This window comes from Ammospiza caudacuta, chromosome 19, assembly GCF_027887145.1.
Source record: "Ammospiza caudacuta isolate bAmmCau1 chromosome 19, bAmmCau1.pri, whole genome shotgun sequence".
NCBI classification, from domain to species: Eukaryota; Metazoa; Chordata; class Aves; order Passeriformes; family Passerellidae; genus Ammospiza; species Ammospiza caudacuta.
Window position 1 is genome coordinate 2,053,086 of NC_080611.1, and position 19,850 is coordinate 2,072,935.

The 19,850-nt window shown below is 46.3% G+C and overlaps 1 protein-coding gene across 1 annotated transcript in view; it reads left to right on the forward strand.

Annotated features, from left to right (window-relative positions):
- The window catches only part of MYH10 (myosin heavy chain 10), an 83,251-nt gene that overhangs the window by 31,388 nt on the left and 32,013 nt on the right, over positions 1-19,850 (forward strand). Inside the window, exons 4-9 of the mRNA XM_058817368.1 lie at positions 3,744-3,846; positions 11,804-11,896; positions 14,102-14,165; positions 15,926-16,024; positions 17,406-17,549; positions 17,845-17,940. Of these exons, the coding sequence (XP_058673351.1) occupies positions 3,744-3,846; positions 11,804-11,896; positions 14,102-14,165; positions 15,926-16,024; positions 17,406-17,549; positions 17,845-17,940 (599 nt within the window). The remainder of the gene's footprint in view (positions 1-3,743; positions 3,847-11,803; positions 11,897-14,101; positions 14,166-15,925; positions 16,025-17,405; positions 17,550-17,844; positions 17,941-19,850) is intronic.

The following is a 19,850-nucleotide window of genomic DNA, read 5'->3' on the forward strand; positions in this document are numbered from 1 at the left end:
CGGACCCCTAGGAAGGGCACTGACCTGTTTTTTGGGATAATGCCTGCCCTGGGAGTGGTGCTGTGGGGGAGAGCAGCTCCATCCCTGCTCTTTGCTGTGAGCCCTCCCCTCTGTGAGCTGCCTGTTCTCCAGGGAGAGCCCATCCAGTGTGGAAGTGCTTCTTGTACAAGGTTTGTGCTCAGGCTGCTCAGGGAAAGAGCTGCAGCTGGTTGAGTCAGTGCCTGCATTTTCCTAAGCAAATTGGAGCTGGGATGAATTTGCCTGCAGAGTTCTGGGCTTTGCTCAAAATGACACTCCAGTTTTACATGCAATGAATTCAAAACCATGTTCAACTTTCAAGTGCTCATGCTGGCTAAACTTTTCCTCTTTTAAATGTGCATGAAGCTGCTTCAAAGCAGGAGCTTTCCTGCTCCAGGGAAGAGCTCTTGGACATGGGATCCTGCATGAATTCACCAGCCACTGGCAGGCTTGGTTTGACCTGTCCCTGAAGGTGGCTTCCAAGGGAGAGATCCCTCAGTTAGAGGATGGAATAACCTTCTGCTGCCAGCTGGAGCCAAGCAGGGTTTGCTTCCTTGGGAGCACAGTTTGGCATGACCCATGGCTGGAGCTGAGTTTGGGATTCTGCCAGCCTGGAATGAAGGAGATGAAATCATTTAGCAGAGCTGCCACTGGCTGAGGTGAGGCTGCTTCTCAGCCCAGGGCTTTAGTTGTTTAATTTATGGCCACAGATTGAGTCATATTAAAACAAGGTTTAGAAAAAGTTAAGTTTAGCTTTGTGATTCCATCCCCATTCTGTAAATACTGTACGCGGTGTTACTCAGAGTTTACCTTTTTTGGGCAGGTTGATAGAGGTAGAAGATTTTAATTTATTTTTGTAATCCGTGTGTTTGCACTCCTGGGAAAGAACCAAAGTATGCAGATGTCATTATTCCTGTAAATGCAAAGGACTTTATCCTAAATCTTCTAATTCTTTCATAGTATGTGGCAGCAGAGCTATTTGCCATGATGCTGCAGGAAATATTTGGCATTCCTGTAAGCTCCAGGGAGAGCAGGACTGGGATGATAACATCCTCTGGTGCTGCTTTTCAATGAGCTCTTGCACAAAGACTCTCTCTAAAATACCCCTCTGATAGATTTAGAAGGTTTTTAACACAAGGAATGTGTTTCAAGCTGCTGTCTTTCCTGTGCTTGTGCTGTCTGACTCCTCCAGCCCTGTGCTGCCCTTTTCCAGAGCTGACATCTGAGCTGTATTTATTGTAGCAGCTTCTCTGCACTGCATGTGTTACAGGAGATTTTCCTCCTTTAAAATGTAATAAACTTTCTTCTTGTGATTTGACAGAAAAGATTATTTCTCCAGCTTTACAGGCACAGCTAATAGTGCATTCCCAAGCTCTGCTGACAATAAGAACAAATTGTATTGTTTTAAAATGTAAATGTATATTTTGCTGTGCTTCTTACTTCTCTTACCTGCTGGAATGGTTTTAGCATTAGCATTTTTTAATACACATCCAGAAACAGGCAAAGCTGCTTTTATTATTGCTCATGGTCATGAATTATGTTAATGTAAACACTGCAGTGAAAGGGAAATGAGAAATAAAGACTTGAGAAGCAAGAATTGGCACCTGATGGTTTGGGGCTTTTTTTTCTGCTTATCAGCATTCACATTTGCCTCATTTGTGGGGACTCTGGGCTGGGTGGAAATGGGATTTTTCATTAAGTCAGAGGGTGTTGTTCCACTTGTCCATTTGTCCCAAAGTGCACCCAGGTTCTGGGTTTCACAGTGATGCTATCTTGGCAAAAAGGAAACCCAGTTATCCATTAGCCAATTCTCAGAGTAATCTCCTTTGCAACCAGCTTTTCAGGTAGCACCTTCCAGGTTTTTCCAGGCACTGAGCAAAGCCAGCCCAGCCAACAAGTCTGCAGGGAACTCCCCTGTCTCCCTGGAGCTTTGGGGAATGGAGGGCAGAGCTTTCTTATCTTCATATTCTCTGCTATTTTCTGATTGTGAGGAGGATGGAACCCAAATGGTTTTAGCCAGACTGATGGAGCTGTTTCCAAGGAGCAGATGCCATCAATAATCCAGGGACCCTGGGTTGGGTTTTAGCCAGGAGCAGATGCCATCAGTAATCCAGGGACCCTTGGTTGGGTTCCACCTCTGGAGCTGAGGCCACAGCTGGGTCACTGGGGCTGTGCACTGTCCTGCAGCACATCTGCAGGACCTTTTTGCCTGGGGTTTTCATCTGTTTCACCTGGAATTCCTGTGAGGAGTCCCATGAGTTGCAGTGAATGCAGGTTCTTGCTTCTGGGTGCAGAAATGCCCATCCCACCAACCTTCAGCAGAGGTTCCCCTCTCTTAGGGCCATTCCCTGTAGTGTTTCTGGGATTTTAGAGTTTTGGAAGGTGAGGAGCAATGAGAGTGTTTGAGTCTTGAAAATCTGGGCCAGTGTCAATATCCCTCCTGTAGTTCCAGGGGCTCTCTCAACTCCTCTGCAGCTGCTGAGTGCAGGGTGAGGATGGGGATGGTCCACAGCTCTTATCTGATCCACAAGTGCAGCTCTGGAGGTGCTGAATCCCTAAGCAAATGCAGATTAGCTAAAAACTGGGGTGTACGATGAAAAAGGCTGCAATAGAATGTGCCTGAATTCCCCTGCTAAATGAACATTTCCATTCTAAGTAGCTTAGAGGAGAAATAAGCGGGCAGGGAAAATGTGTGCTTGTCATTCTCACAAAGGAGCTGGCTTCCAAACTGTTAATTTTTGAACAACTGTTGAATGGCAGAAGTGCTTCCACTCTTTCCATGCAAATCCCCATCATAAAACCCTTTTTAGCTTCCCACACTTCAGAGCTGCTCTGTCTCCCTGGAAATCTGCCTTGCACTGCTTGAGCCCTGCCTAAGGCACCCCTGAAGCTCTCTGGGGCTGGGTTTGTCTGAAGATCAGACCTAGGTTAGGGAAAAAACCCCAAACTGTTATTTTTAGAGCTGCAGTAACCTCATTTGTGATTGCAGGGACATGAACCTGGTCACATTTCCTGCCTTGAATATCTCCTGTAAACCTCTCCATAAATTCTGTCTAAACATGGTCTGCTTTAAATCCCCCTCTGGCTTAAAAATGAAATGTTCATTTGCTATCTTTATTGATCTGTGAACTCTGCAATGATAAATTAATTTCTTTATGGTTTCATGTAGGCCCGTGGCCTTCATAATATTTTTAACCTAGCAAAGACTCTGAAGTGAGTTTGGAAAGAGAAGAATCTCTTGTTTAAGGTGTGTTTTACTGCACTCTGTTTCTGGCTCCTAAAGGTGCTGAGTGTTTCCCTTAACGTGGCAATTCCCATAACCAAACCCTGGAGTATTAAAATGGTGCTAAGTGTAAAAGTGTGTGTGTATATCTCATGATTTAAAAATAAAAATGTTTCTGCACCCTGAAAAATTCTGTCTGCAGTGATCCAGGCAGGGCACAAGTGTTTCATGTCACCTTGGCTAGCAAAGGGCTTCAGGCACAAAGCCAGAAGCTCTTAATCAAACTGATGTCACACCTTGTATCAACACCTTAAAGCTCAGGAGATCTTTGGCATGGAGGAGGGATTTTAAACAAACACCTTGTGGTTCCCTGCAGCATCCCTGCTTTTGGGTTTTGGTCTGTGCACAGCCAGAGCTATCAATGGGATGGGTGAGGGATTGTAAACAAAGGATTCTGTTGTGGAAGGTGAATTTTGAAGGAAATGTGTGCCCTGTTTTGCAGAGGTGAATCTGGTGCTGGGAAGACTGAGAACACCAAGAAGGTTATTCAGTACCTTGCTCATGTTGCTTCCTCCCATAAAGGAAGAAAGGACCATAATATTCCTGTAAGTCGGGGTATTTTCTCATTTCTTCATTGCTCTTTTTGCAAATTACCATCTTTGCATTTGAAGAAATTACTTTTTTATTGAACTGTAATATAATCTGTGCAATTTTGTCTCAACCATTATTTTCTCTTTAGCAGTGGCTGAAATGAGCAGTTACATCAAAATTTCTAGTCCATGTCAGCTGCCTAATTTCTGTTGTGAAATTAAAGGCTTTATACAAATAAAAGCAAAGCTTTCTGATGCAATAAACCCCATTTTCCAAAAAGATTCAATAAACCCAGGCAATTCTAGCTGAATTTAGTTCCCACTAGATGCAGTTTTTGGTATAATATTTGTGAACAAGCTTTCTGTGCTTTCAGAAATTAACTTGTAGATGGGAAAATCATCCAGCTTAAAAACTGCTGTAGAGTTGCTATATCTAGGAGCCAGCATCTAATTAAAAGCTCAGATTTTATTACACTATAAACAAGTGAGTATATACTTTTATATCCGAGAATATTGGCTTTTTTGGTAGCTTGAAACCAACTCTGATTTATATAGAATTTTTTTCAGATTTCCTGCCAGGCTTCAACATTTTCACTGAATTTGGAGTGATTCTTTGCTTTTAAAATCCAGGAATGTGTTTGAATATTCATTGTTAGGGTCATTTGGATATGTTTGCAGTGAAGTTTTAATTGAGCTTTGCTCAAACAGTGTCTTGTTGTAATCACAAATGGTTTTCCAGTAGCAATCCTGGTGTCTGTGGTGGCTGGAACCTTCAAACTGCATTATCTTATGAAATTATAGAGTTAGAGGTGTACAGAATTACAGCAAAGAGCTCTGAGGTCAGCCCAGCCTTTGCCCACACCCCATTCCCACTGAAGCATCCCTTGGAGTGTCACCTCCACTCATGTTGTGACTCTGGTGACACTGGGACATCACCCAGCACAGGTGATTTTCTGTGAGGTTTGCAGCTGTGCATGTTCTTGGCTGTTCCACTGTGCAGCCCTGGACAAACCCAGTGTTTTTTCCATTTCTACAGAAGCAAAATTGCCAGTAGGCTTTAGGAGAGAAGGGAATTGTGCAGGGTTTGCACCAAGTATTTCTAAATACACTGTTGACAACTTGGAATACCTCAGACACTTGTGGAAGCCTCTTGCCCTTTCAAAATGTGCCTCCCTTCAAAGTGAGATTGCATTGCCCAATCCCCACAAAAGCTGAGTTTTCAAAATCTTGAGGGATTTTGGGGATGATGCAACTTCTCAGGGAGCCTGTGAAGGCACAGAAAGAAAGGGGAAAGCTGGGATGTGAACAAAAGGAACAGGGAGTGTCCTGAATAAAAGTCTTGGATTGTGCTCTTTATTCAATGCAGTACCATAGTGGACACTGGATTTGCCATGTCTCCATGAAAAATGCAGAATGTTTGTCACCAAACTCATTTTGAAAATACAAATTAGTCTCCCTTGTTGTGCAACCATTAGTTTGTGTTTATATATTGGGAACAAAGAATGTCCAACCCTCACAGTGCCACTGGGAAGGTAGGAAGGGTCAGAATGGGGGTTACAGAAGCAGCCCTAATTTACCCTGTTAGCATATTCATTAGAAAGCTGCAGAGGGCTGGTGGTGATCCACAGTGTGTGCAACCTGTGCATTGCCCTGTGCACAAGGAGATGCTAAATAGACTTGTTAAATTTATCCATGGCTTGCAGTGTGTCTGTAGCCATCCTGTTACAGGTAGTTATCAGTGACATGTGTGTTTCTGAGCCTCTTTGAATGCCTCATTGACTATTTTTTTAAACAAAGCAATTTGTATGCCAAGCCAAGGGTTAACTGTGATTTGCCTGACCTAATGCTGTAAAGGCAGAACAAAGCAGAGGAGCCCCAAAGTGACACCTCAGAGCACACTGGGGCTCAGCAGGTGCCTCCTCCAGCTAGGGTGGAGGGGAGATGTTCAGCTTTTGTGAGAGCTCTGCTCAACGGCTGGCATCCAGCTGCTTGTCCAGGAGGCTTTTCTGTCCCCAAATCCCTCTTTCCTTAGAGCTGACAGAGTCCTGCACAGCCCTGAGCACGTGGGCCTTGCAGATGGAGTCAGTGACACAGGGCTGGAGTTCCAGCCTGAATTTCAGTGAGGATTCCTGGGTTGGGAGTGTGGGAATCTCATTTCCTGGGTGATCCCAAGGTGGTGTCCTGGGCACTGCACTCCAAGTGTGGGGAGGAGGAGAGGTGGCAGAGGAACCTCAGCACCTGTGGGGTTTGGCAGAGCCAGCCGAGGCTGCAGCAGCCCTAAAAGAGGGAATGGAGGCTGGGGATGGAGAGCTGCTGGACAGGGCTGGAACAGGAGCTGCTCTGAGGGCTGAAATAAGGCAGGGTGCGCAGTCTCCATCAGCAGAAACCTTTACATCAAATGTAGATCACACAATCCCAGAATGGCTTGGGTTGGATGGGATGCTAAAGATTATCCATTGCCACCCCTGCCATGGCAGGGACACTTTCCATGTCCCAGGGACACCTTCCACTGTCCAGCCTGGCCTTGGGCACTGCCAGGGATCCAGGGGCAGCCACAGCTGCTCTGGGCAACCTTCAACCTTCACAGGACACAATTCCTTATTCCCAATATCCCATACAGCCCTGCCCTCTGGCACTGGAGCCATTCCCTGTGTCCTGTGCCTCCATGCCTTGTCCTCAGTCCCTCCCAGCCCCATTTTAGGCTCTGAAAGGGGCTTTAAGCTTTCCCTAAAGTGTTCTTACCCAAACTGCCTCTGTTTTCACTAAACCCAGCTCTCGTGTTGCTATTTTAGACTTCATAACTCATTACTGGTACTTTAGATTAATGATTGCTTTCAGTGGCTGCCTTGCCTTGGTAGCTGAAATGCTAAGTTGCTTAATTTGTTTTATTAATTTCTAAAGGAACAGAATTAGTTTTTGAAGGACGGGATCTCAGGCAGGCTCACTCAGGCTAAAGCTCCCCTGGGTTTCCCAAGTGGGTTTAACTGCCCTCATTTAAACACAAAGAAGTTCAAGCTGTGCCTGCTGGTGCTCAGTTCTGTCTCTGGTGGGGCAGGAATGGACACCCAGGAGTGCAATTCATCATTTGTAAATATAAACAAACAAAACTCCTCTGAATCCTGAGGTGCTCCTGTCCTGCCCCATGGTTCCAGGAAAGCTGGTTCTCTCCTTGGCAATTTGAAAATTCACTTTGCTCACCTGAGCAAGCCAGGCCACTGCCAGCTGCCTGACAGACCTCTGTCCAAATCTGCCATCCTGCCCTAATAAAATAAGAGTCACAGACAGAGGGAGCACATTTGGCTGCTGTAAAAACCTCTCGTGTGAGTTTCTCCACAATACTTTGCCTCAGGCTCTCACATATGAACCTTAAGATTATTAAACTCACAAACTGAGCCAAGGAAAAGAGTATGGAATTGAAAATTTCTGCTGAAGCTGTGCAGATTTGAATTTTGAAGGGGTTTTATTTTACTTTGTTACCTTCATGTTCCCTCTGTCCTTCTTGCTGGCAAAGTGTCCAGTGCAAGGTTGTGCTGCTGCTTGAACGAAAGAAGCAAAGGTTCTGTCTCGAGTGTGGGTTTGCATTTTTACATATTTGCAGTAGGGTGCAAATCCAGCCCCCCTGACTGCTTTGTGTGGCTCCCCTTGGGCTGTTCCACCCCTATGGGAGTGCTCAGGACAGTGATTGTGGTGTTTGAGGGTCCCCAGGACAAGGTGAGAGATGAGAATCTGACTCCATGTGCTCAGAAGGCTGATTTGCTATTTTATGATATTATATTAAATAATGCTGTACTAAACCATACTAAAGAAAGAGAAAGGAGACATCAGAAGGCTGAACAACAATGATGAAAGTTCGTGACTGACTCCTCAGTCTGACACAGCTGATGGTGATTGGCCATTAATTAAAAACAATTCACATGGAACCAATCAAAGATGCACCTGTTGGTAAATGATCTCCAGACCCCATTCCCAAACAATCAGATAATTATTGTTTTTGTTCTTTTGTGAGGCCTCTCAGCTTCCCAGGGGAAAATCCTGGGCAAAGGGAATTTTTCAGAGAATATCACGGTGACAAGTGATCCCCTCTGACCCCAGCCACCCCACAGTGCCCAGGGCTGGCCACAAGGCTGGCCACAAGGGGACTCAGGCTGGCTTAATTTTGGAAGCAGTGCCCAAATAATGCAGCTCCTGCCTCTCCCTGGTTCTCAAGGGCCCTGTGCCACCCTGGGCTTCATTAACCCTTGCATAAACACAGGGTGCAGCGTGTGGCACATGCCAATAACCCTGTTCTGAAATCTGGGCAGTGTCTGTGGAACTCTCTGTGTGACTTTCTGTGAAGTGAGTGTGTTAAAGGTGCTGACAGTGCTAATGTGGGATGTGACATGCAGCTGGAATGCCTGCTTGCTAACTTATCATCTGTTTGTTTGCAATGAACAGCCCGAATCTCCCAAACCCGTCAAACACCAGGCAAGTGGTTTTTCTTAATGATTTTCAAGTTATGTAGGAGAACTGATGTGTATTCTGCTCTTTGTGCTGATAATGTGGGAAACCTTGAAGGAACACACAGCTAGTAGAGAATTTTGGAAATATTTAACTGGCTTTGAGAGAGGGAATAGTGAGCAGCTCATGAGTTTCTCAGCATTGCAAAGGATTTTAACCACTTTTATTGCAAAGGATTTAAACACTTTTGAGCCCTGAAATGAAAGGTTTGCCCTCTCTCCAGCCATTACTTTGTGTATATTGGGTAATGTGCTGCTGAGAGAGTGCAGAACACTTTGTAAATATTAAACAAAGCACTAAATAAAATATTTGATTAATGGAAGCTACAAAATTCTTTTGATTAAGTGCTTTGTCTGAATACTTTTATAGCTTGGCAAATCACCAGTGAAGACTTTGATCTCAAGTGTGAAAGGCCTGGCATAACCAAAAGCCTTGAGAAATGAAGGATTTCCCCAGCCTTTGTAGGACAGGTGGTGTAAGCAGAGTGGGGTCTGAGTGAAGTGTGCTGATGTGAGCTCCAGCTGCTGTCAGTGCCCAGGCTGGCAGAGTGCTGGGCACATCCCCTGCCCATGGCACACTCCTCATTCCCTGCTCTGTCTGATCCCAATTTCTGGGGCACAGAAGGGATTGCAGGGCTCCAGGTGGAGCTCACCTGGAGGAGGCTTAGGTGGAGGTTGAGGGCAGGACTGTGGGGAGGGATAAACAAACAATTGCAGCCACAGGGGAAATGCCCCAGTCTAACCCGAGCTGGTAAGGGATGCCTTTGAGCTTTTAAATAAAGCAAAGCTTTGTCCCAGCTCCCATGGGTGTGACCAGCCATGGAAACTGAAGGGTTAATTCAGCTGGGTGAATTCCCCCCTTGCATTTCTCTGGAGCTGATGAGTGCAAAGTGAAATAATAAAGGGACCTTCAGGTGTGATCTATTGGGAGCAAAAGGCAGCACCTGGGCAGCTGTGATGCCCTGGGAGTGTGTGGTGCAGTCAGACCCAGCTGTGGGGCTGTGCTGTCCTGTTCAGAAGCTGCAGACATTCCCAGTGAGACACTGAATCCTCCCTCCTTGCACACATCAGTCACTTCTGAGGGTTTTTACTCAAATATTTGTCAAGTCCAAGAATAGACAGAGTGGTGTTTGGTTGGACCCTCCTCTTGCTTGGAGCTGGGTGCCAGGGTGGACATGAAACATTTGCTGGTGAACATTTTGACTGTGGCTGTGGAAAATGCTAATCCCAGGCTGTTGATGCTGCATAAGGCATGGAATCATTAACATCTGTGTTTCAATGTCACTTGGAAGTGCAGAGTGGATCCCTGCTGTATGTGAGTAGCATGGAGCATCCCTGCCTGCCCCAGGCCTCCCCAGAGCCACCCCCTGGGCTGCTGCTGCTGCTTTTCTGGAACTGAGACAGTCCCTGGCCCTGTGTTCGTGGTGCTGCATGAGCCATTGCATGCCCTCACTTCTCCCACAGTTCCCATTCTGCTTTTTCCAAAAGTTCTGGGGAGATGCTGTGCAGGGGCTGAGCCCAGAGGCCAAGCTGGAGTTCAGTGTCTGTGTAGAACCCTGAGCCCTCCCCAAAGAGGGTTGGGTTTGGCTGAAAGCAGTGCCTGGAGAGAGGAACCCCCCCAAATCAGGAGCCTTTTGCAGAGTGAGGGCTGGGACAGGTCTGTGTGTGCAGCACTGAGCTCTGCTGGTTCCAGTGGTGTTCACCCTCAGCTGAGCATCCCCTGCTCCCTCAGCCCCTCAGGGTGATGGCAGCAAGGAGCAGCCAGAGCATTTCATGGGTAAATGTGTTTATCCACATCCTCTGCTGCTTTATTCCAGGTTTATCCCAGGTTTATTGCAGGTTTATCCAGCCCTGCTGTGCCCTCCCAGCCCAGGCAGTGCTGGTGACACACAGCCATGCCATGCAGCACTCACTGGGCACTCAGGGCATTTCTTTTCCGAAATAACATAAATGGGACATGCCAGCTGTGCCACACTCCCTGCCCTGGCTGGACACTGTGGGTTTATCCCAGGAGCAGTGCTGATGAGGGAATGCTGCCCTGGATCTTGGTGTGCCTACAGGAGCTGAGAGAGGGGAGGGGAGGTGGGAGCATTCCAGGCTCTCTGAGGCTTTTACTTGGGAAATTTGGAGAATATAACAGCACAGAGTGGCTATAACAGGCCTCCAGTTTCTCTCCAGTTGCAGTTTTTTGTGAGTTTAAAAATGCTTTTAAGCTGTCACCTTGGCAGCCCTGCCATGGCACTGCTGGCTCTGCTCTGGGCTGGGACTCACATTTATTCCTTCTGCATTTATTCTTTCTTATCCACCCCAGCATTTAGGGAATGTGTTGTCCCAAAGGGAGAACATTTGGAACTAAGCAACTTCTGAGCAGATAACTTGAGGTCACATTAACGAAGGTGCAGCCATTTATTTCCAGGAGAGCTTGAAATATATTTCAATATACAAATCAAACTCTTTTAGGTGTTAAGTAGTGAATTTTAAAAATTCCTGTCTAAGAATTGACCCCATGTGGAAGCCTTAAGAGACTTAATGCTTCCTGTTCTTTGATGCTTGATCTGGGCCTTTATTCACCAGGACTATAAATAATTGGAAAAAGCAGGTTCATGAACACAAATGTCAGATTGGAGACTACATTCCAGACAGGTTCACTTAATTTTTTTTCCCCCACACCATCCTTCAGAGCAAGAAGACAATATATTTATATATTTTCCTGTGTACATTTGTGCCTCCTGGGCTCTTGGAAGCAGCACAGACTTTTTTTGTTACCAGACCTCCTCATGGACAGAACTTGCAAAAGCTGTTGTGCAATTTCCTTGAGATAAGTACTTCAAATTCTAAACTCATTGGCCAGAGCTGACAGAAGCATTTAACAAATGCATTAAGCACCCTGAGCAGTGCTGGCTGGATTGAGCAATTTGAAAGCAATGTTTGTAATTGGGGTTGCTCAGTGCTGGTGTGGCCAGGTCAGAGGTGATGCAATGAGATGAGTTTCAGTCTGGCTGACTGAAGGGGAGTTTCACTCACCTGAAAGTAAGCTTGAAAATAGGTATTTCTGAGATTGGAAATAGCTGTTCTGAGATAGCTGTGTTGCCAGCACAAAGTTTAAACCTGAAACCTTAAATTAGTTAAATTGCTTTCTTCCCTAAGCACTCAAATGTCTGTGCCTGATTTCATTAGCCCTAAATGTGAATTTTCTTTCCCATATTCAGTGACTTTCAACATCCATCAAGTCCTGTCTGGTCCCTGTTCTGTCTGTGTGTGTCTCTGTGTGGTTTGATAAACAAACACCACCCAAATCCAGCCACGTTCACCCCTGGATGGAGGCAGCTGCAGGTTTAGGAGAGTGAGGGCAGGATGAGAATCCCCTTGGAGGTGGTGGCACTGTCACACCCGGGGAGGTGACTGCAGGACAGGCAGAGCACCTGGGCCCTGTGCTCTGGGTAAATGTGTTGTGTTTGTGTCTCTGTGGTTTGCAGGGGGAGCTGGAGAGGCAGCTGCTGCAGGCCAACCCGATCCTGGAGTCCTTTGGCAATGCCAAGACCGTGAAGAACGACAACTCCTCCCGCTTTGTGAGTGCCCTAATCCCTGCAGAGCCTGTGCCCCTACCCCTGCAGAACCCCCTGATCCCAGAACCTGGACATGTGCAGAGCCTGTGCCCTGATCCCTGCAGAGCCTCCTGATCCCAGAGCCTGGGCACCTCATCCCTGCAGAGCCTGTGCCCTGATCCCAGAGCTGTGCCCTGATCCCAGAGCTGTGCCCCTGATCCCAGAGCCTGTGCCCTGATCCCAGAGCTGTGCCGTGATCCCAGAGCTGTGCCCCTGATCCCAGAGCTGCTGCTGCAGAAATGCCCTGTGCCAGGTGTTCTCTGATTGTATCAGGACATTTCTCTCTCCTCATCCCCCATGAATCCAGGTTTCCTTCCAATGCCTTCTGCTTTCTGGGCTCACTGAAGGTACCTTCTCACTGGCTCCTGGCAAAGGGATTTTATTCTGACTCTAGCCATCCCTGAGCTGACAGCAGCTCACAATCTATCAAATAGAGCTGTGCTGGGCTTGTGTGCACAGATGCTGCTGGCTTGCTGTCAGGTGCCCAGGACTGGGGCACCCATGGGGCTGGCAAAGCCTGCAGCCTTCCTGTGCAGAGCCGTGGCTTTATCCAGTGCTTGGGTTGGAGAGGACATCCTGAATTTCTGCAAAAGCACACATAAAACCCATCTCAATGTCCTGATTTACTGCAGGAAAGTCAGAAGGCCACTTTGTGACCTGGCCCAGGTGGCAGGCACTGCTGTAGCTGCTCCATGTTTTTGTTGGGTCCCTGCTTGCTGTTCACAGTGTTTTGGTGGCTGATAACCACTTCTGATGGGTTCTATTGTTTTAAAAATTGTGGTGGAGCTCAGGATGAATAAATAGCTTTTTACCACTTCTTAGAACTTCCTCTCCTTTGAAGGAAAAAAAGAGTCATCTCTTATTTCAGGGGGAAGATGTTTTTAGTACAACTTCAAAAGTGTTCAGGAGGTATTAAATCATTTTGCTTGTGAGAACAGCACTAAAATTTACAGAACAAATGAAAGATTTCTTGTCTGCCTTTGACATTTCAACAGTTGCTTGGATTTATAATGCATGAACTCAACTCCATGATAAGAACTCTGGAAAACTGTATGACTAAATCCATCAGCCCCTTCAGCTGAGGAGGGAGAGCACAGTTCTGTGGAAATTCAGCTTTTTTAATTTTACAGCCCTGTTATTTATAATGTTTCCTGATGCTTATAGAAGCTGGGTACAGGATTTATAACATCAACAGGTTTCACTGCACAGTGATTCCCCTTTGTTACCTGTCTTGAATCCATCAGAGGCTGTACTAACTTAATGAGAATACTTTTCCCTAAAAGATGTCAGCATCTGTTTTGTGTTATTTTGAGCTCTGCATTTCCATCATGAACATAATCACTCTGATGGCTCCAGCTCTGTTTTCATAAAGGGACCAGTATAATTCATTCCAGATGGTTTCATCTCATGCAGAAAAAAATCATCTTTAACAGCCATTTCCAAACCTGATTTCGAAATCTCTGTCCTCCCACAAGGTGAGAGGTGGTTCAGCCTTGCCCTGCTCCTGGGAACCCAGGCAGGACTCAGAGAAGCCCAGTGGCCAATGTATTTTATTTTTTCCCCTTTTTTATTCTACCAAAGGCAGTTCTCTTGTGTTCCAGGGGATAATCAGTCTCTGGTTTGTATTGGCCAGGAGAGTGGCCTTACTGGATTGATGTGGCAGCCCTGATTGCTTCCCTCTGATATGGCTTTTCCAAAGCCCTGGGCTCAGTGCTGTGATGGTGTCAACAGAATTGAGCCCTTAGATGAGCTGGAGAGAGACCATGGAGGCCTTTTGGAAAAGGAGGGAGAAATCCTTTGGCCAGGCAGCACCTGAAAATGCCCCAGAGATGTGCACACCTGGAATCCCAGCCTTGCTCCCCACATCACAGTGTTTGCTCAGGGAAAATGCAGCCTCACCTTCAGAGGGGTTTGGATCCCAAATAAATCTGCCCTAGGAGTTCCCCAATCCTGGAGGGTGTTTGTGTGCAGTGTGCTCCCTTGGAGTGAGCCCATGGAAGGGAAAATGTTTCCTCTGAACCTGGGAAATCCTTGAGCCATGAGTGTATTTGGGTTATCTCTGGTATGGACAGCATTGTTTTAATAAAAAAAAAAAAAAAAAAAAAAAAAAAAACACAAAAAAACCACAAAAAAAAACAAAGTACTTATGAAAAAATCTTTCCTTTGCAGGGCAAATTCATCAGGATTAACTTTGATGTCACTGGTTACATTGTTGGGGCCAACATTGAGACCTGTATCCTTTTTCCTGCCACATCCTTGCAAAATGCAGCTGCCCTGCTTTGTTTTGCTTTTAACCCTAGAATTCACTGGAATGCAGTGAGAGGTTGCCACACTTGGACATTCCTTTGACAGCATCCATCTCTCCCTTTGTTTCAAAATAACTGCTCAAATATCACAGACTCAGCAGCTTTTGTGTGCTCAGAAATCCTAAACTCCCAAATCCCACCCCCTGGAACCTGCAGGGTTTTCAGGCTGGCCTTAAAGACAGGCTGTGTTAGAAAGAGAAACCATGTGAAATGTGCTTGTTCTGGGAACATTTCTGAAAATCCCCAACGCCTTCCTGAGGAGGAGCTGAGCCTCTGTGTGTGCCAGGAGCTCTTCTGGCTACCATGAAGGTTCAGTAGCACAGGGCCTTCTATTAAGCTTCATTAATTGTAATTAATACCAAAGCGAATTCAGTTTTAGCTCTAAGAGTTGTTCTTGTTTATGAGTGTAAAACCAAGTCAAAATAGTGGCACTGAAAGCCCTTCCCTGAAGTTGTTTTCTCTGTGCTGAAAATGTATTGTGTAATTTTAAGTTTTCTGGGAGAATAGCAGTGGAGTGGTCATAAAAGGATGGAGTTGGGAGTCTTGCTAAACAACATGAAGTGAATATTGATCATAAACAATGCTGTAGTTAAGTTTCCATTTGGTTCCTGTGTTTTGAAACTGCTTGATCTGAACATTAAGTGTTTGGAATTGTCAGAAAATGTGATTTCCCAATAAGGCTGGGAAAGATCTATAGTTATTCAAAATATGCTGCAATAAGTGTTTTTTTTTCATTCACCACAGCACAGGAATGAAGGCAGCCTTTAGGAGAGTCCAGATGAATTGTTTTGCCCAGAGCTTTGTGAAAACAGGAGGGTTTAACTCTTGGGGAATTTCTTCTTCATCACAGGAACCCATCCTTGGCATTGTCAATTCATATCCCTGTCCTGCATTTGCTTTACAATATAGGATATCAAGAAATAAAAAAATGAAATAAGATTACAGCTCATGGCAGCTAATCAGGCACTACCTGCTGCAGAAATGGAATCTGGGAGCTGTTGAAAGGCAGTGTGGATTGTTATGTAGAAAGGCAATGCTTGGAAGGAATGGCAAATGCACTTTGGATAATAAAGGACTTCTGAGTTCAGCAGCTGCTGCTTTTTGGGATTAGGAGTTCAGCTGGGACCTCAATAGAAGTGATGATGGAGAAGGATGGAGCTCCCCCTCAGCAAAAGTGCAGCTGGGCCATGGCAGACTAGCAGCTAGTCCAGGCAGTGGTGGCTACAAGGAGCAGGGGATGCAGGGAAATGTCAGGAATTGGCTGAGATGAACAGTGGGTTTCTACCAGCTGGAAATCTCTTATTTAGTCACTAAAGTCCATGTTGGACCAAGTCCAGTCACAGAATGCCAGCCTGGTTTGGGGTAGAAGGGACCTCAGTGTCCATCCTGCCATGGCAGGGACACCTCTCACTGTCCTAGGGACACCTTCCCCTATTCTAGGGATCTCCCCCTGCCCTAGGGACACCTCCACTGCCCCAGAGACACCTTCCCCTGCTCCAGGTGCTCCCAGTCCCAGTGTCCAGCCTGGCCCTGGGCACACCCAGAGATCCAGGGGCAGCCCCAGCAGCTCTGGACATTACTCCTACAATTCTCTTTGGTCTCAGACTGATTCCCTGGCCTGCTTTGGAGCTCTCAGTAGATTTTGAAGCAGGGATTGCAGGTGGCCCTTGACTCCAGGTGACCCCAGACCTGCTGGAGAAGTCCCGAGCCGTGCGTCAGGCCAAGGACGAGCGCACGTTCCACATCTTCTACCAGCTGCTGGCTGGAGCAGGAGAGCACCTCAAGTGTAAGCTGGGAATGTCCCTTTGACACCTCTTGGGTGCTGAGTTTGTTGTTTCAGGGGTACAGGGTGGGTTTGGGTTATTCTGTGGTTGTGAGTGGTGAGCTCTAAAAGGAGAGGCCGGGTAGGTTTGTCCTGAAATCACTGCTGGGTTGTGCTGGTGTGCGCAGGGGTCCCAGGATGAAGGAAGAGATGAGAATCTTGACTCCATGTTCCAGAAGGCTGATTCATTACTTTGTGATAGATATTATATTAAAAGGAAATGATATATTAAAACTATACTAAAAGAACAGAAGAAAGGATTTCATCAGAAGGTGGGAAGGAAAAGGAAAAGGAAAGGAAAGGAAAGGAAAGGAAAGGAAAGGAAAGGAAAGGAAAGGAAAGGAAAGGAAAGGAAAGGAAAGGAAAGGAAAGGAAAGGAAAGGAAAGGAAAGGAAAGGAAAGGAAAGGAAAGGAAAGGAAAGGAAAGGAAAGGAAAGGAAAATCTTGTGACTGCTCACAGCCTCAACACAGGTGGCTGTTATTGGTCATCAAGTAAAAACAATTCACATGCTGGGTAAACAGTTCTCCAAATCACATTCCAAAGTAGCAAAACATGGAGAAGCTGAAGCTTCCCAGCTTCTCAGGAGAAAAGATCCTAATGAAAGGATTTTTCAGAAAATGTGTCTGTGACACTGAGTTTTATCAGATGTGCTGGGGAGCCACTCTGCCATTCCAAGGCAGTGTCTCCTCTCTGCCAAAGCCCAGTTTGGGAATCCCTGGATTGGAGTGCAAAGTTCCCAGCTGGAAACAACCAGCCCCATCTCCTCCAGCCTACAGAAAAATTGAACCCAAACCAAATGAAACCCTGGGCTTTCTTCAAGCCATGGCAGTGCTGGGATGGTTATCTCAGCTCTGTTTGGGGCTTTTCCCCTCCTTGGGAGTTCCTGGTGGGTTGTGGTAAGTGAAGCTCATAAAGATACAGACTTCAGAGAACTGGTCCACTCCTCCTGTAGGAGATAAGCTGTGCTCAGCATCCTTGATAGGGTCATCAATCCCCAGCTCCATTTCTGCCTGGGTCTTGTACCTTTCAGTAGAGATTTCCTTTTAAGATACTCCAGATGAGGATTTGAGATGGATCTGGGCACTGTTCTGGGGCTGGTTTAATGCATTAAGGAGCTCGTGGAGGTTGCTGCAGGGAGAAGTCTGAGTCTGGCCTCAGCTTGGGAGGTGCACTTGTAAGTTTAGGGTATTTTTAGGGTTTCAGAAGCTGCTCTCCTGGCTTGTAGCCATTTCTGAGGGACTGGTTTCCCAAAGCAGAGCTGGGGAATTGAGTGAGAACAGAGCACGGGTGGGTGTGAACAGCATTGCTGAGTTATTTTTCTCTCTTCCCCTTCCTCCAACACAGCTGACCTGCTGCTCGAGGGATTTAACAATTACAGATTTTTATCTAATGGCTACATCCCCATCCCTGGGCAACAGGACAAGGACAACTTCCAGGAGACAATGGAAGCCATGCATATCATGGGCTTTTCACACGATGAGATCTTGTGTAAGTTATTCCAGGTCCTTTTCCCTCTCTCTCACACGCACACACTCTGCTACTTTAGTGTCACCAAATTTAATGTTGCTTCAGTGTCTCTGACAGCCTGAAGAAAATGTTTGCTTAACTCCAACTGGAGTTAAATTCAAGCCATTTGCCCAAAAAGCACAGTACAAAGTGTATTTCCTTCCTGAACTTCTTTCTCCTTGCAATCTGGAAGGAGAGTGACACAAGAAACAGGAGGAAAATGTGTTCAGCTGAGCCCTGTGCCATGGAACTGATGCAATGTCTCTTGTTATCACAGCCATGCTGAAAGTGGTGTCCTCAGTGCTGCAGTTTGGAAACATTTCCTTTAAGAAAGAGAGGAACACAGACCAGGCCTCCATGCCAGAGAACACTGGTGAGTTCCCATGTCTGGGGGAGTCCTTGGGCTTGTGCTGAGCTCTCTGCCTACTCTGCCCTGTCTAGGGCAATCTTGGCAAGCACAGAGCAGTGCTGAGCATCCTTGGGAGGGCTCTGGGCTGATGGCACCAACAAACAATTCCTAAACCTCTCCCTTCCATCTCCTGCTGCAGACAAATGCAATGTCCATCAGGGGAATTGATGCTGTTTGCATTGCTGCTGAGCTTGGAACAAGTATTTTGGTTGTAATCTTGTTTATTGCTCTCTCCAAAAATTTAAGCCCTAGCAAGAAGTTCATGCTTAAATAAGTTTGTTTGCTTTGGTTGCTGAGAGCAGTTTTGTTGCCAATGATAAGAGCCCTGGAGCCAAGCACAACTTCCCTGGTGCAGTGGCTGAGGACAGGAATGCTGCATTTAGAGCAGCCTCATTGCTGGAGTCTCCTGGCAGTGTGGCTGACACTGAATTTATCAGTGCCTGCAATGCAATCAGCATTTGGAAGGATACATTTCTTCCCCCACCCAAAAAAAAAAAAAAAAGCTGCTGAGAGGCACATTTGAGGTTTTTATTGCAGGCTGCAGTGCCAGCCCTTGAAATGTTCTCATGAGAGGCAGTTTGGAGAGCTGGCATCAGTGGAGAGGCAGGGGAACCCCCATTCCCAGGAGCTGCTGACATGGACAGCTCACCTTCTTGTCTGGTCTCATTCTGTGGCTGCCCCAAATTCCTGAGCACCTGGGTCACTTGCAAAGCCCAAAATTGTCCTTTCTGAGGGCAGTGGTGCTGCCCAGGTTAAAGGTCAGTAGTTACTGACCTGGCTTGTGGCACTTTCTGTGTTGCAATGGGGAGAAAACGTGGGTGAGGGGTTAATTTTTTTGGCTTTTCCTGCTGGTTTAGAGAATTCATCCAGGTCATGTCCATGTGGAAGGTGTGATGTGGAAAGACACAGATGCTTCCTGGCTGTCTTTAGTTGCATTATCATTGGTTTTTAGACATCAATTCTGAATTACAACACTGACTATAAATACATTGATACTCTTGGATATTTATAGTACTGGATCCAAAATTCTGACTTCTAAAGCCAAAAGGATGAAAGGCTCAGATGACAATTAAAGCATATTTTTGCCCTCTTGTGTTTAAGAATTTGGTGATATGGTTTAAGTTATTGCATCTTTCTGAAGGAATTGAGGGTAACTGATCTCTCTTTTCTTGTCACATCCCATTGTGAGGGTTTCCCTGCATTCTCTGCAGAAATCAGGGTGTTCCTGCAGGGACTGCCCTTGCTCAGAGCCTGGGTGTGACACAGTCAGGCACTGCCTCTGTGGGTGGGAGTAGTTTGTGTGGGCCTGAGATAGGAACCCATTCAAAGAACATGGCAAGCACATTCTCCCCTGGAGATGGGAAATGGAGATAAAAAAATCCTGGGCTCAAGTACAGCTGTCAGAGTAGCCACAGAGCCTTTGTGGCTCAGGAGGATGGAGAAGCTGTGCTTGGAGAGTCAGTTCATGATCACCAGGTTGGGAAGGGACCTTGCAGCGGGGAGGGCAAAAGTTCAAAGAAACCTCATAAAGTTCATGTTCACCTCTGACAGGAGCTCCTCAGTATCTTGGCTTTGTAATTAATTCAGAACTTTCTGTCCAAACCCCAGCAGTAATAAAACATGGGTCAGGACATCAGGGTTTTCTCCAGTCCCACTTTTTAAATTGTCCTTTCTCATTACAAACAAACAAGGAGGTGCCCTGCCTGTGGCAGGGGGTGAACTGGGTGATATTTGAGGTCTCTTCTACCACCTGCTCTGGATTATTGGCTGTGATCTCACCTGCTGTGGTTTATTGGGATCATTCTCACCTGCTGTGGTTTATTGGGATTATTGGCTGAGATCTCACCTGCTGTGGCTTATTGGGATTATTGGCT